This window comes from Hypanus sabinus, chromosome 17, assembly GCF_030144855.1.
Source record: "Hypanus sabinus isolate sHypSab1 chromosome 17, sHypSab1.hap1, whole genome shotgun sequence".
NCBI classification, from domain to species: Eukaryota; Metazoa; Chordata; class Chondrichthyes; order Myliobatiformes; family Dasyatidae; genus Hypanus; species Hypanus sabinus.
In genome coordinates, this window is record NC_082722.1 from 52,368,946 (window position 1) to 52,385,932 (window position 16,987).

The 16,987-nt window shown below is 41.0% G+C and overlaps 1 protein-coding gene across 1 annotated transcript in view; it reads right to left on the bottom strand.

Moving 5' to 3' along the window:
• mvda (mevalonate (diphospho) decarboxylase a) overlaps positions 1 to 2,623 on the bottom strand; it is a 30,973-nt gene extending 28,350 nt beyond the window's left edge. The window contains exon 1 of the mRNA XM_059993060.1: positions 2,147 to 2,623. Coding sequence (XP_059849043.1) covers positions 2,147 to 2,216 — 70 coding nt within the window. The 5' untranslated portion in view covers positions 2,217 to 2,623. The remainder of the gene's footprint in view (positions 1 to 2,146) is intronic.
• Positions 2,624 to 16,987: the final 14,364 nt, after the last annotated feature.

Below are 16,987 nucleotides of genomic sequence, written 5' to 3' on the forward strand. Positions count from 1 at the left end.
AGAGGACCCTGGTCAGACCCTACTTGAAGTACAGTGCTCATTTCTGGTTGCCTCACTATAAAATGGATGTGGAAACCATAGAAAGGGTGCAGAGATTTACAAGGATGCTGCCTGGATTGGGGAGCATGCCTTACAAGAATAGGTTGAGTGAAATCGGCCTTTTATCCTTGGAGCAACAGAGGATGAGAGGTGACCTGATAGAGGTGTACAAGATCAGGCATTTATCATGTGGATAGTCAGAGGCTTTTTCCCAGGGCTGAATGGCTAGCAGAAGAGGGCACAGTTTTAAGGTGCTTGGAAGTAGGTACAGAGGCGATGTCAGGGCTGAGTTTTTTTTTATACAGAGTGGTGAGTGCGTGGAACGGGCTGCCTGCGACGCTGAAGGAGGTGGATATGATAAATTATTTTAAGAGACTCCTGGGCAGGTACACAGAGCTCAGAAAAAGAGAGGGCTATGGATAAGCCTCGGTAAGGACGTGTTCGCCACAGCTTTGTGGGCCGAAGGGCCTGTATTATGCTGTAGGTTTTCGATGTTCTGTGCTCTTTCTCTTGAAAAGCATATACTTACTAGACTGCTTTGTGCTGAGGAGGTCATAACTCACAAAACTTGCTCAAGTTTTTTTTATTTCAGGTGGAGACAAAAATAGTTGAGGCAGAGCAATGATGCTGTTCATCTGGTAAGGTTTTAGACAAGGTCCCCTTGTAAGGCAGATTCAAAAAATTAAGGCATATTGGATCCTTGGAGAGATGGTGGATTGGATTCAAAATTTGCCCGAATACCCCTGGGTGAGTGGTGAGACCTGTTTGTGATAGGCACATGCACGACTACACACTCACACAAATGATCTGGATAAAAACAGAGGTCGGCTGATTAGCAAAGTTTGTGGAGCCGTGGACAGTGAGGAAGGTTGCCAAAGGATTCAGCAGAACGTTGACCAGTTGGAAATGTGCATAGAGAAATGGCAGATGGACTTTAATCCAGACATTTATGAGGCTTCACACCTTGGGAGATAAGTGCACAGGCAAATGTTAGTGAATGGCAGAATCCTTTGGAGCAAGAATCTGAGGGATCGTGCAATGCACTGTTTGTCAAAAATAGTAACACAAGCAGATAGAGGATAAAGAAAGCATACAGCATACCTGCATTTGGAACACAGTGCAGTTCTGGCTGTTGCATTACAGGAATGATTTAATTTATTTTATTTTATTAGAGACATAGTGCAGAACAGGCTGCAAGCTGCAGTGCCTAGCAACCCACCTAACAATAAGATCTTAAAACTAGCCTAATCACAGGACAATTTACAACCAACTAACCGATATGACTTTGGACTATGGGAGAAAATCAGAGCACTCTGTGGACACTCATGCTATCACAAACCCCTTACAGATGGCACCAAAATTGAACTCTGAATTCTGATGCCCCGAGCTGTAATAGCATTGTGCTAACTGGTAGGCTGATTAGTTAGGTTTGTTCACCAGATTTTGCCTGGTTAGGGAGCATTAGCTACGAGGAGAGATTTGGAAAAACTCAGATTGTTTCCTCGGGAGCATCTGAGGCCAAGGAGAAGTACACAAAATTTTAGAAGTATATAAAATTCTGAAAGGCATACACAAGGTATAAAATCAGAGCCTTGCATATTTTGTGAGTGTTGCTCTTTATCCCAAAGTTGGGAATGTCAAATGTTAGATGGCCTAGTTTTAAGAAGAAAAGTGAGATTTTAAAGGAAAATTAGAGAAATTTTAAAGTAAATTTCAAGGACATTTAGGAAAAAGTGGCGTACTTTTTTAAAAATAAAAACAAAGAGGCAAGAACCTGAAGCCTGCTAGGAGTAATGGAGATGCAAGACCATCATTCGGTTTAGACAGGCATATCTGTGCACTTGTAATGCTACTGTGAAACAGTAATTTCCTTTGGGATTAATAAAGTATCGATCTAGCAATCATATGAATTGGTTGGAACCGTATAATTAAATTTTAAAACACAGAAGGTGCCATTCCATTTGAGATAGCTACCACATTCCCCGTAACAGTGCAACTTGAATGTAAGTACGGTTAGGTACAGTATACTGATGAGAAAAATTAGGATGCAATAGGAAACAAAAGGAGAAGGCCGGTGCTCGTTGGTAGATTCAGCTTCAATACTCACAGTACTTTATCACAGCAATATTCACTGGAGCTGTACAGGTAATCCGCAAAGCGCTGCTGTCCTCAGCCATCAACACGGTGGAGTAGCCCAGCCAGCTGCTGGGGACCAGACGACGCCGTCAATCACACCATCCTGCCACCTTTCCATCGCCTCACGGGGATTGGCTGACCATTCGCACCATGTAAATTAACCACCAATAGGCAACGGCGACATCGCAATGTCATCAGATAAAATCAACCAATCACCACCACAATATGATCACCACGCGGTATTGTCAGTCCCAAATTGACCAATGAGTGCCAAGGGGAGCGCAGCCGAATCCCAGCACCATGTTTATGCGGGGCTAAGGCCCTTCCTACGTACGACTCGCGTTCGCTTTTCAACTACTTTTGTCGATTTTAGATTGTTAATAAAGTTTTAAACATTGATTGCATCCTCTTACACATGTTTATCTGACATTCATATACCTACGTTTGCAAAGCACATCAATCCCTCATCGGGTTTGAGGGGCGTTCGAAGCAGGGCGCAAACCAAGCGTTAATGTCACGTGATATGCGTGCCCCACCCCGCTGATGACGTCATCTCGGCACAATCCAATGGCGTTGGAGCATCGCAGAAGCGGGACGGTCAGCATGGCAACGGCACCAGCGGACGAAAGAAAGCTTTAAGGCAAGCGGGTTCAATGTCAGATCAGAGGGAGGAAATGTGCAAAACAAAATGTAATTGAGCAGTAAAACTGGAGGTTGAAAGTCTTGAAATAAAAACATAAAATAGTGGAAGTATCCTGTATGTCAAGGAGAGAAAGCTCACTGAGTGAAACCCTAGCTGCTTCCCAGAGACCTGATGATGTTTTATATAGAAATTAGACATCTTCGAACTTGGGCTGAAGCATTTAAAGGCAGCAGTGAGCTGTTTCCACCTGCTTATCGATTTTTTACAAAACTCAATAATAGTTGATTGTTTGTAGATAAATGCAAAGTTTAAAATTTGTGTCTGCAGTTTTAATAGACAACATATGAGATTATGACCATGACCATATAACAATTACAGCACGGAAACAGGCCATCTCGGCCCTTCTAGTCCGTGCCGAACGCTTTCGCTCACCTAATCCCATTGACCCGCACTCAGCCCATAACCCTCCATTCCTTTCCTGTCCATATACCTATCCGATTTTTTAAAAATGACTATACCGAACCTGCATCTACCACTTCTGCTGGAAGCTCGTTCCACACAGCTACCACTCTCTGAGTAAAGAAGTTCCCCCTCGTGTTACCCCTAAACTTTTGCCCCTTAACTATCAACTCATGTCCTCTTGTTTGAATCTCTCCTACTCAATCAATGGAAAAAGCCTATCCATGTCAACTCTATCTATCCCCCTCATAATTTTAAACACCTCTATCAACTCCCCCCTCAACCTTCTACGCTCCAAAGAACAAAGACCTAACTTGTTGAACCTTTCTCTGTAACTTAGGTGCTGAAACCCAGGTAACATTCCAGTAAATCTCCTCTGTACTCTCTCTATTTTGTTGACATCTTTCCTGTAATTTGGTGACCAGAACTGTACACAATACTCCAAATTTGGCCTCACCAATGCCTTGTACAATTTGAATATTACATCCCAACTCCTATACTCAATGCTCTGATTTACAAAGGCCAGCATACCAAAAGCTTTCTTCACCACCCTATCCACATGAGATTCCACCTTCGGGGAACTATGCACCATTATTCCTAGGTCACTCTGTTCTACTGCATTCCTCAATGCCCTACCATTTACCGTAAGATACAGGAGTGGAAATAGGCCATTTGGCCCATTAAGTCTACTGCACCATTTTATCATGGCTGATCCATTTTCCCCGTCAGCCCCAAACCCAGCCTTAATTATACTTGGCCTCCACAGCTGCCTGTGGCAATGAATTCCACAGATTCACCAGGCCCAGAGCCATGAAACACTGTTTGTAAGACAAGCTATTCAATCCTGGAATCATTTTTGTGAACCTCCTTTGAACCCCTTCCAGTGTCAGCACATCTTTTTTTAGATAAGGGACCCAAAACTGCTGACAATACTCCAAGTGTGGCCTCGCCAGTGCTTTATAAAGCCTCAACATTACATTCTTGCTTTTATATTTTGGTCTTCTTGAAATGAATGTTGACACTGCATATGCCTTCCTCATCACTGACTCAACCTGCAAGTTAACCTAAAGGGAATTATGCACAAGGACTCCCCAGTCTCTTTGTGCCTCAGAGTTTTGAATTTTCTCTCTATTTAGAAAATAGTCAACCTTTTTATTTCTTCTATCAAAGTGCATGACCATACACTTCCTGCCACTGTATTCTGTTCGCCATTCTCCTCATCTGTCTAAGTCCTTATGTAGCCTCTCTACTTCCTCAAAGCTACCTGTCCCTCCACCTATCTTCATATCATTTGCAAACCTTATGACAAAGCCATCAATTCCATCATTCAGATCATTGACATATAACATAAAAAGAAGTGGTCACTAACAGACCTCTGTGGAACACCAATAGTCACCGCCAGCCAACCAAGAAAAGCTCCCTTTATTCCCACTCTTTGCCTCCTGCCAATCAGCCTCTGCTTTATCCATGCTAGAATCTTTCCTGTAATACCATGGACTCTTAATGTATTAAGCAGCCCTCATGTCTGGCACCTTCTCAAAGGCCTTCTGAAAATCCACGTACAAAACATCAAGCAATTCTCCTTTGTCTATCCTGCTTGTTATTTCTTCAAGAGTTCCAACAGATTTGTCTGGCAAGATTTTCCCTTGAGGAAATCATGCTGACTACGGTCTGTTTTATCATGTGCTTCGAAGTACCCCCAAATCACATCCTTAACAATTGACACCAACATCTTTCCAACATCTCAGGTCAGACTAACTGGACTATAATTTCCTTTCTTCTGCCTCTCTCCCTTCTTGAAGAATAGAGTGACATTTGCAATTTTCCAATCTTCTGGAACAATACCAGAATCATTACTAATGTCTCTACAATCTCTTCAGCCACCTCTTTCAGAACCCTGGGGTGTACACCATCTGATCCAGGTAGCTTATCTACCTTCAGAACTTTCTGTTTCCCAAGAAGCTTCTTTCTTGTAGTGGCAACTTCACACACTTCTGACTATTGACACTTAGAACTTCCACCACACTGCTAGTGTCTTCCACTGTGAAGACTGATCCAAAATACTTGTTCAGCTTATCTGCCATTTCCTTGTCCACCATTACTACCTCTCCAGCATCGTTTTCCAGTGGACCGAAATCCACTCTTGCCTCTCTTTACATTTTATGTATCTAAAGAAACTTCTGGTATCCTCTTTAATATTATTGGCTAACTTACTTTCATATTCCATCTTTTCCTTCTTAATAACTTTTCTAAATTTTCTGTTGATTTATAAAAGCTTCTCTATCCTCTAACTTCCAACTAATTTTTGCTCTATTATATACCCTCTCCTTGGCCTTATGTTGGCTTTGACTTCAATTGTTAGCCATGGGGGTTGTATCATCTTTCCTGTAGAATACTTCTTCCTTTGTGATGTAGATATCCTTCCAAATTGTTTCCAGAAATTTCAGCCATTGCTGCTCTGCGGTCATTTCTGCCAGTGTTCTTTTCCCACCAAATTTGGCCAACTCCATTCTCATACTTCTGTAATTCTCTTCACTCCACTGTAATGCTGAGATGTCTGACTTTTGCTTCTCCTTCAGGGTGAATTCAAACATATTATGGTCACTTACCCCTAAGAGTTCTTTTACCTTAAGCTTTCTGAACAATTTCTTTTCATTGCACGACAACCAAACCAGAATAGCTGATCCCCTAGTAGGCTCAAACATGAGCTGCTCTAAAAGGCCATCTTGTAGGCATTCTGGAAACTTCCCCCTCCCACCCCCCTTGGGATTCAGCAACCAGATTTTCCCAATCTACCTGTATATTGAAGTCTGCCATGACTATTGTAACGTTGCTCTTTTGGCATGTATTTTCTATCTCCTGTTGTAATTTGTAGACAATATCCTAACTACTGTTGGAGGGTCTGTATGCAACTCCCTTCAGGGTCTTTTTACCTTGCAGTTCCTTAGCTCTACCCACAATGATTCAACACCTTCCAACCCTATGTCACCTCTTTCTAATGATTTGCTTCCATGTGTTACCAACAGAGTCACAATTCCCCCTCTGCCTATCTCCCTGTCCTTTTGATCCAATGTGTATCCTTTGCATGTTAAGCTCTCAGCTATAATCTTTTCTGCAATCTTGGCCACAAAGCCATCAATTCTGTCATTCAGATCAGTAACGTAACATAAAACGTAATGGAGCCATCATCAGCTCCTGCGGAGAATCACTAGTCACCCACAACCAACTAGAGAAGTGCCCCTTTATTCACACTCTTTGCCTTCTGCCAGTCAGCCAATCTTCCGACCATGTTAGTATCTTTCCTATAGTACTTATTTGGCAGCCTCATGTGCAGCACCTTTTCTGAAAATTCAAATTAATCCCTTTGTCCTTGGTCATCTTATTGTTTCTTTAGTTATTTTGAATGTTCCTTAACTATCTCTATCTCCACATAAATATCTGGCATCTTACCTTTATTCTGAGTTTTTAAAAGTCTAATCACACAGCAGAATGCAGCAAATCAGCTTGAAGTTGAGGAATGCTTTGAAGGCAGCCATTGCTCTGTTAATCCAGTAAATGTGTGACCGTTTTACTCAATCAGCTTTTCGAGACTGATTATTGAAATAATCATGGAAATTGAATTTCTTAATCCATGTTACTAGGAAAGATCTTGTCTGCACTCCATGCATAATCAGTAAAAATGCAAGCAAGTGAGACAGTGATTCTCCTTCCATTTTACATTGACTAGATATGAAAATGCAAATAGTATAATTTGATTGTTGCATTAGGAGAATTAATGCTATGTGTCATTTCTTTATAAGATGCCACCTTCATGATTTTCATAGTCTGCAGAGAAACACTGATACTACCTGGATCGTCACAAGCAACACCACAATATTGTTGCAAATTATGGGAGATAATTGGAGGTGAGGAATTATTGCCATCTAGCACATCAGTCAGGCAATCTTTCCAAAGAACGATTTCCTGTTATAAATTTAAACAGGCTTTGACCATAATTATTAAATTGAATGTTGTCTTTGAATAGCAATGCTGATGTAGGTATGTGGGTGATGAGTGATAATTGTTGCAAGGATAGAACTTTTAGAAGATGTAATTTCTGCATTTTAAGCTAATTGCTTCAGAGTTTCTCAATTTTGCTTCAGGGACTGGTTTACATATGGAATGGAATTTCCCTGATATTTTCATATCATCTAGAATTATTAAAAGTTACGGCACAGAATAAGACCATTAGCTTATCCCTTTGATCAAACTATTTAATTAACAATAGAAATAAGGGAATGATTGTGACATTTTCTTCATTGTCATTGTCATGGAAATTGAGAAAGGTAAATTGCCTGAAATGAAAAATTCCTCATAGTCTATTTCTTTCTCCTCTTTCTAAGCATAGATCCCCGACTGGTTGAATATTGAGCACAGATCCAGCAGCATTGCAACAACTTTCAGTTCCCTAACCCCGAGTGCCTCACTTTCGCTCTAGACATCTAGTTCTTCTACATTTTTATCCTACATCAGAAAGCCCTTAAGGTTATCAGTTTCTTTCTTGTCAACAAACCCATACAGTTCCCCTCCACTTCCATCTGGGGAAACTGGCACTCACCCTTAACAACTTCTCTCTAAGCTCCTCCTACTTTCTCTAGAACAAAGGTTTCAGAGATATGCACATGGGTCCCAGCTGTGCCTACCTTTTTGCCAACAACAAGGAACAATCCATATTCCAAGCCTTTACCAGTAATGCCCGCCAGTTTTTTCCTCCACTACATTAACCACTGCATTAGTTCATTATTCTGTACCCATGCAGACCTTGTCAATTCCCTCAAGTTTGCCTCCAATTTCTACCCCACTATCAAATTCGCTGCCTCCATCTCCTCTTTCTTGATCTTTCTGTCTCCATTTGCAGAGACTGATGGTCCACCAACATCTTTTCCAAACCTACTGACTACCACAGTTACCTTGACAACACTTCTTCCCACCCTATCCTTTGCAAGGATGACATTCCCTTCTCTCAGTTCCACCACCTCCACTACATCTATTCTCATGATGAGGTTTTCCACTCTAGGATGTGTGAAGTGACCTCTTTTTTTCAGAAAACTGGATTTTCCCCCCATTTCTGTCAATGTAGCCCTCAATTGCATCTCCTCAATTTCCACAGGTCTTCTTTCCCCATCATCCTTCCTGACAAATTAGGAATAGATTTCCCTTGTCCTCACTACCACTCCACTAACCTCTGCATTCAACACATCTTTCTCTGCAACTTACACCATCTCCAATGGGATCCCACCACAAGACACATCTTCTCCTCACATCTCCATTGTCCATAGGGATCTCTCTCTCTCTCTCTCTCTCTCTCTCTCTCTCCCCCCCCCCCCCCACTGATCAACCTCCAGGCATTTATCCCTGAAATCGTGTTAAGTGTTACACCTGTTCCTACACCTCCACCTCACCACAATTCAGGGCACTACACATTCCTTCCAGGTGAGGCAGCGCTTCACATCTGGCTTCCCCAGTGCTATTTATTGTATTCAATGCTTCTGTTGTGGCCTTCCCTCCATTGGTGAGACCTTAGTGTGGAATTTCCTCATTGAGCAGCTTTGCTCTGTTTGTTGCAACAGCCAGGATCTTCCTTGGCCAGCCATTTTAATTCCACTTCCCGGTCCCATACTGATACATTGAAGTGAAATGCAGATGGAGGAGCAACACCTCATATTCTGTCTTGTTCCCCAATCTGACGGTATCAACATTGATTTCTCAAAGTTCAAAATAAATTTATTATCAAAGTACATATATCTCATCATATACAACCCTGAGATTCATTTTCTTGTGGGAATACTGAATAAATCTATGGAATAATAACCATAATTCAAGAGCCTGACGGTTGAGAGATAGTAACTGTCCCTGAACTTGGTGTGTGAGTCCTGAGGCTTCTGTAACACCTTCCTGATGGCAGCAGTGAGACAAGAGCATGTCCTGGGTGGTGGGGTCCCCGATGATGGATGCTGCTTTCCTGCAACACCGTTTCATGTAGATGTGCTCAATGGTTGGGAGGGCTTTACCCATAACGGACTGGGCCATGTCCACTATTTTTTGTAGGATTTTCTGTTCAAAAGCATTGGTGTTTCTATACCAAGCTGCGATGCAGCCAGTCAATATATTCCTCACTACAATCCATAGAGGTTTGTCAAAGTTTTAGATGTCCTGTTGACTCTCCGCAAACTTCTAAGGAAGTAGAGGTGCTGCTGTGCTTTCTTCGTAATTGCACTTACATGCTGGGCCCAGGATAGGTCCTCTGAAATAATAGCACCTAGAAATGTAAAGTTGCCAACCCTCTCCACCTCTGATCATCTGATAAGGACTGGCTAATGGACCTCTGATTTCCCTCTCCTGAAGTCTATAATCAACTCCTTGGTCTTGCTGACAATGAATGAGAGGTTGTTGTTATGGCGCCACTCAACCAGATTTTCAATCTCTCTCATATATGCTGATTCATCTCTGCCTTTGATATGGCCCATAACAGAATTGTTGTCAGCAAACTTGAGTTTGGCATTGGAGCTGTGCTTAGCCACACAGCCGTAGGTGTAAAGGGAGTAGGGCAAGGGGCTAAGAACACAGCCTTGTGTGTTTAATTCTCTAACTTCAAGTAACCACTCCCACCTTTGTTTTATCCTATCCATATGTCCCCTGTAGCCTTTCTCTTTCCCCTACCCACACTCACTACCTGCCCAACACCTTCAGCTTCCTTGCTCTGGCTCCCCAATCCCCTCATCATTCCACAGTTGACTATCCTCTGCCATCAGATTCTTTCTTCTTTAACCCTTTGCCACTCCCATTTATCACCTCCCAGTTCCTCACTCTATTCCCCTTTTCCCCAATCCCATCTCTTGCCTTCCCCCTCTCTCTTGGGTTCACATCACTTGCCAGCTAGTGCTCCTCCCTGACCCCCTTCATTTTAATTCTGCCTCTGCCCTCTTCCTTTTCAGTCCTGATGAGGGTCTTGGTCAAAAGTGACTGTTCCTTTCCCTCCATTGATGCTGCCTGGTCAGCTGAGATCCCCCAGCATTTTCTGTGTGTGGAACAAAAAAACTGACATATCAGTAATATGCATGATTAGCTAAGGCAAGTTGTGTAGATAGTAAATATTGCTATTACACCAAAAATAGTGTCCTGGTGAAGTTTGTCTGGTTTAATCCCTGAGGAGGTTTAGCAAACGAGCACTAGGTGGCACATCGCACCTAATAGTAAAGTGTACTGAATAAAATAGCTTGTATATTGACTTCATCTCCTTACCCGCTTTACTTAGAAAGATAAGTTCACGACACTGATGTTTTGTTCTTTCAAATACTCTGAATGGTGCTAGGTTTTTGTTTTTTAATTGCTTGGTTGGGATTTGCTTGATCAGTTGGTTGAGCAATTGTCTAAAAGGAGCTGCACCCTTTCCTTCAATAATTGGTTAAAATTTAAAAGAAACTCTTTACTATGAGAAAAAGGAAATAAGTAGGGGATAAAGGTGGCATGTATACAGGGGGACTAGTCACTTATTGCAATTTATTAACATTGATAGTCACTTATTTTTAGTTGTCAGCTTTGAAAACCAAGCTTTTTAAAAACTGTTCATTTTTTTTTCTTGCTTCTGCAATCATAGCATGTTTCCAACATGCTCTAAGCCAGCTTCTATACATTGATGTTGGGAATTCTGGCTTCTTTTGTCATTCCCTGGACTGTAACTGAGGTACTTTGTTGAATAATTTTGGTTTGCTGAGTGTCAGTAAAGTAGCTCTAAGGATTTCATTCCTGTTCAAATAAAAATCTTAAATTGCTGACAGCTTGGGATAGCCATTTCAGAATAGGATATATAAATTAAATCTATACTGTTTTCCATGAAATATAGAGAATGTAAGGAGTATTGTGATTGTTTTAGGAGCTTGAAAATAATTGTTAGGATTGCTCAGGACTTTTTTTTTGCTGGTAGGAAACTTGAGAACAAACTGGAGCAGGTCTGTTAGGGGAAGGGTTAGGAATTACTTTGTAACTAAATGGAGAACACCCTCTCATGATAAATTCACTCACCCCATCACTGAACTGTTCCCACAACCTATGGGCTCACTTTCAAGAACTCTTGATGTCATGTTCTTAATACTTATTGTTTATTTATTATTATTATTTCATTTTATTTGCAGTTTGTTGTCTTTGCACAGTGCTCGATTGTCTGTCTTGTGTGGTCTTTCATTGATTCTCTTATTTTCTGGGATTTTCTGTGTATGACTGCAAGAAAATGAATCTCAGGGTTGTACTGTATAAGATTACATATATGTATTTCAATAATAAATTTACTTTGAACTTTGAATAGACAAAAGCAGCTGCCTGAATTAATAGTTTTAAATCTAGGATTGTATCATCCAACGTAAAAAGTCAAGGTGGGTTGATGGAGTCAGGGCATTGATTTTCCATGATCACAGTGAAAGAATCAGCTCAAGGGGCTGATTGATCTTTTCCATGAATATGGTTAGGATGGAATCTGACATTTTATCTGGTGAGTTGTGATAGTCCTCCTACCAAAATCTTATAAATCACAGCCATGTCAGATAAAAAGTCCACTATTTGCTGGAGCCCTCTAATGAAGTTGCTGTGTCCAGATTTAGTTCCTAAATGGTAGCTCCTTGCTTCCACCAGGCTACTTTTCATCGGCCTTAGCTAAAGTCAGTTAATTTAATGCACATTTAGAGATAAAACTAACTTGTCAATTTGACCTGATAGTTTTCTAATCATAAACCTATGTATCTGAATTACTTGAGATCCTTTTAATTTCTTCTCTTTGCTGTATCATTGTTGTATCTTCCCTGTTCTTTGTGTGTAAATTGTGTAATCCAGAATCCTTTGTATTTTGACCTGGCTTTGGGGTTGTTGGAGCAATATAAAATATATATAGGTAGTCATATGGTTTTTCTCTTTATTGGACTCTTTATTAGAAAGCTTCGGTATCTTTCTTAGGAATGATGTAGATTGAAAAACTTCCTGCAGAATCAGAAGCATGAGTACAGAATGAGAATGAGAATCAGATTTAATATCACTGGCGTATGTTGTGAAATTTGCAGTTATGCGACAGCAGTACATTGTAATACATAATAATAAAAACTAAATTACAGTAAGAAGTATATATATATTTAAAAAGTTAAATTAAATCAGTAAAAAAAAAGAAACAAAAAAAGTATTGAGGTAGTGATCATGGGTTCAGTGTCCATTCAGAAATTGGAAGGCAGAGGGAAAAAGTTATTCCTAAATAGTTCAGTGTGTATTTCAGGCTCCTGTACCTCTTCCCTGATGGTAGCAAAGAGAAGAGGGCATGTCATGATGGAATTGACTAACTTTACAACTTTCTACAGCTTATTTTGGTCCAGTACAGTAGACACCATGGTAATGCTGCCAGTTAGGATGGCCTCCACGGTACATCTGCAGAAATTGGCAAGTGCCTTTGGTGACATATCAAATTTCCTCAAACCCCTAATGAAACATAGCTGCTATTATGCCTTCTTTGTAGCTGCATCAGGGTATCAGGATGTTGGGCCCAGGATAGATCCTCAGAGATATTGACAGCCAGGAACTTGAAGTTGTTCACCCTGATCCCTCGATGAGGATTGGTGTGTGTTCCCTCATCTTACCCTTTCTGAAGTCCACAATCAATTCGTCGTTCTTACCAACACTGCATGCAAGGTTATTGTTGCGATAGTACTCAAGCAGTTGAGCCATTTTGCTCGTATATGCCTTCTTGTCACCATCTGAATTTCTGCCAACAATAGTTCTGTCGCCAGCAAATTTACAGATTATATTTGAGCTCTTTCTAGTCACACAGTCATGGGTGGAGAGAGAGCAGAGCACTGGACTAAGCACACATCCTTGAGGTGCCCCAGTGTTGATTTTCAGCAAGGTGGAGACGTTATTTCCAATCTGGTTGAGTTTAGAGGTGGAATCAGATTCACGTAAACTCTGGCAGGAATTGCAGGCCATTACTATCTACAAAGCTGAACCTTTTATGCACGCTTTGAAAAGGAGAATAGAACTACAGCTATGAGGATTTCTGCAGCATCCGGTCACCCTGTGATCTCTGTCTCGGAGGCCGATGTCAGAACGTCTTTCAAGAGGGTGAACCCTCTCAGGACAATAGGCCCCTGTGGTGTACCTGGTAAGATTCTGAAAGCCTGTGCCAACCAACTGGCAGGGGTGTTCAAAGACATACAGATGTTGCTTTCATGATGGAGTGATAACGAGCATCCAGTGGGCTGTTGAATATTGTATACCCAGTTGAACAAAGTGCAAGTAAGATTTTAATGGTGCACTATGTAATATTTCCTGCCCAGTAACCATTCTGATCTGTTGTTTGGCCAATTTAAGCATGGGGCTAGATTGGAAATGCCGGGTATTGAGCCAGTGGGGCCTGGGCCCGAGAGTGGATGGAAGCAGCAGGGCTCAGGTCCAAGAGTGAGGAACAACCCGAGATCTGGTCAATTTAAGCACTGGGTCAGATTGAAAAGGACAGGGTGTCGGGGCCAGAGGAGAGGGATGAGCCGCTGTTTAGCTCACCGCTCTGCAAGGTTTACTTGTCTCTGTGCTGAACTGAGGCTATGGCCTGAAACAATCAGTCTCCTGGATTGGCTGCAGTCATGACTGGCTTTCGTGAACTTCGGTTCTAAAAGTTATTTGCTTTCTATTATTGTTTGCATGATTTGTTTTTTTTTTCTGCACATTGGGTGTTCAACAATCTTTTTAATGGGTTTTATTTAGTTTCTTTATTTTATGGCTGCCTGAAAGGAGGCAAATCTCAAGACTGTATAATATAGATACTCTGATCATAAACGTACTTTGAATTTGAACTTTGCTTAATCACCACACATATAAAAGATTAAAAACACATGTTAATAAAAAAGATGTATTATAGAACCTGCCATATATAAGATGCCATGCTTTATAAGTGATAATAACAAAGAGATGTTAAACATTGTTTATCCTAATGTCCTTGACAGAGGATGTCATTGCAATTCCGTCAACTGATGGTAAATAGCAAATGAACATTACCAAAACAAAATAAACAAAAAAGCTACTGTGAATCACTGTTACAAAGGAACAGAGAAGGTTGCAATTACTGTATTTGCATTTAGTTAATAAATCAACTTGACAATGACAATAGATGATCAAAAGTAGAAAACTGTATATAGAGACCTCATGATTTTGAATTTTCTGTGTTTTAACTGGAGGAAGTTGTGGCTCATTCAAGATCAGATGTCAGGAGGTATTGTGCCACAACAGGTAGCAGATAACAGAGTATTTAACTGAGCAGGGCATGGAAGGTGAACCCTGGTACATGGGTAGGAGGATTTACTGTATGTGGATGGAGGATGTGGGGTTTGTGGGGAGGTAGGTGGATTAAAATGAAAACAGAGTTTTCTTTAAATAAAGAATCATTCATTATGGTGTCTGGAACAGTAAAGAAGAGGACCTTCTTAGGAGGAAAAGTTAGTTGAGACTTGCTGCTGGTAGTTTATAATGTGAAGCTGAAACTTAAACTTAAAAGTGAAATAAATGTTAAATATTCTTTGAAATGAAGAGATGGCCTGCTTGCAAAATTAAGGTCAGCGTGGTTACTGAGCAATAGATATACCATAGTGCACGATTATAATCTCATTTGCACCTTGTTCAAATGGGTATACAATATTCAATAGCCCAAAGGATGCTCATTATGATTCCATAATGAAAGTAACACCCATATTGTGTATGTGTGCGGTTAAACTAAAATATGAAAAGGTTGATGTCACTGGTTATATGTGGAATCCAGGAATCCAAGCTGAGGGAATAATAAAACTTGGAGTATGATGTGCAGTTCTGGTCACGCCATTATAGGACAAATATAGAGATTATGGAAAAGCTGCAGAAGAAGCTTACAGGATGTAAGCTGAATTAGAGGGTAGTAGGCCTCCGTTAGTCTCGATAGACCATAGATTTGCACCTTGGAAAGTTTCCAGGGCACAAGCCTGGACAAGGTTTTTTGTTATGGCAAAACTGGCAGTTGTCCAAGCTGCAAGTCTCCCCTCTCCACGCCACCAAAGTTGTCCAAGGGAAGGGCATTAGAGGGTATGAGCTATGAGGACAGGTCAGAAAACATGGGTTGTTCGCCTTAGAGCATTGTAGGCTGATGAGAGACCTGATACAGGTTTTTTAAATTATGAGAGGCGTAGATAAGGTAGTCAGAATCTGTACCCCAGGGTAGAAATGCTAAACACCAGAGGACATGTTTTTAAGGTTGGAGGGGTATTTTAAAGGTGATGTGAGGAGCAAGTGTTTTACGAGAGTGACCTGGAATGGCTTACCAAGAGTAGTAATGGAATCAGGCAGTCTACCGGTCAATAAATAGGTCCACATTCAAAAACTCGGCTGCCAGCATAGATGATACAGTATGTTACTACTATCATGGACAGCCACATAAAAACCATGGCAACAAAAGCTCATCAACACCTCTACTTCATGAGGAGGCTAAAGAAATTTGTCATCACCAATTTTTATCAATGCAACATAGAGAACATCCTAACTGGATGCATAATGGCTTAGTATGGCAACAGCCTCCCCTCGGTGGACTCCATCTTTACTTCTCGCTGCCTCAGTAAAGCAGCCAGCATAATCAGATTCCACCCGCCCAGGAGATTATGTCTTCTCCCCCCTTCCATCAGGCAGAAGATACGAAAGCCTGAATGCAAGTATCACCAGGCTGAAGGGCAGCTTCTACCTCTCTGTTGTAAGAATATTAAAAGATTCCCTAGTGCGATATGATTAAGTCCTGAATTCACAATTTCCTCATTATGATCTTGCACCTTATTGTTTACCTGCACTGCACTTTTTCTGTAGCTGTTACACTTTATAATCAATTGTTATTTTACTTTGTTGTACCTCAACATACTGTGTAATGATTTGATCTGTATGAACAGTATGCATGACAAGCTTTTCACAGTATCACAGTACATGTGATAATAATAAACTAATTCTAATTCCAGTTCCAATGAAGGGAATGTAGGGATATAAATGAGGACATAAATTGGCATCAAAATCGGCTAATATCCTGGGCCAAATGGCCTGTTTGGTGCTGTACTGTTTGTGTTCTATGAAATAACTATTCTGTGGAAGGAATTAATTCTAGGAAAATGCATACTGACCTGCAAAGCCGCAGAGCTATCCAAAGCCAGACTGGACATGTCAGATGTTCAACAGAAGGAAGTACATGTGATGCAGCATGAATCAAAAAGCTGAAGAGGGGACAGAGCAGCCAAGTTAATTCAGAGATTGCAAATACTATATAGGCAGCAACATGGATGGCTGAAAAATAAATATCCTGACTATGGGGAAAGAAGTGTACATGATGTGGATGTTGAAAATCATTTCCACAAAGGATGTAGGAAGTCCATGGAGTAATAAAGAAGATGAGTAACAGAGTCAAGCCAATCAGTGGTGCAGTGGCATCAGCACTGGGCTTTGAAGCCAATGGTCCTGGGTTTGAATCCAGCTGGCTCCTTACACGCCATCCATGCTGGGTTTAGTGTCGAGCTAGCAACTCTGCCTTGTAAAAAAAAGACAAATGATAAGGAAATGGCAAAATATGCCATCTGATGCATCCCAAGGTGCTAAAGGAACAACTACAGAAAAGGGTCAGATTCAAAGTACCTTTTGAACACAATGTAC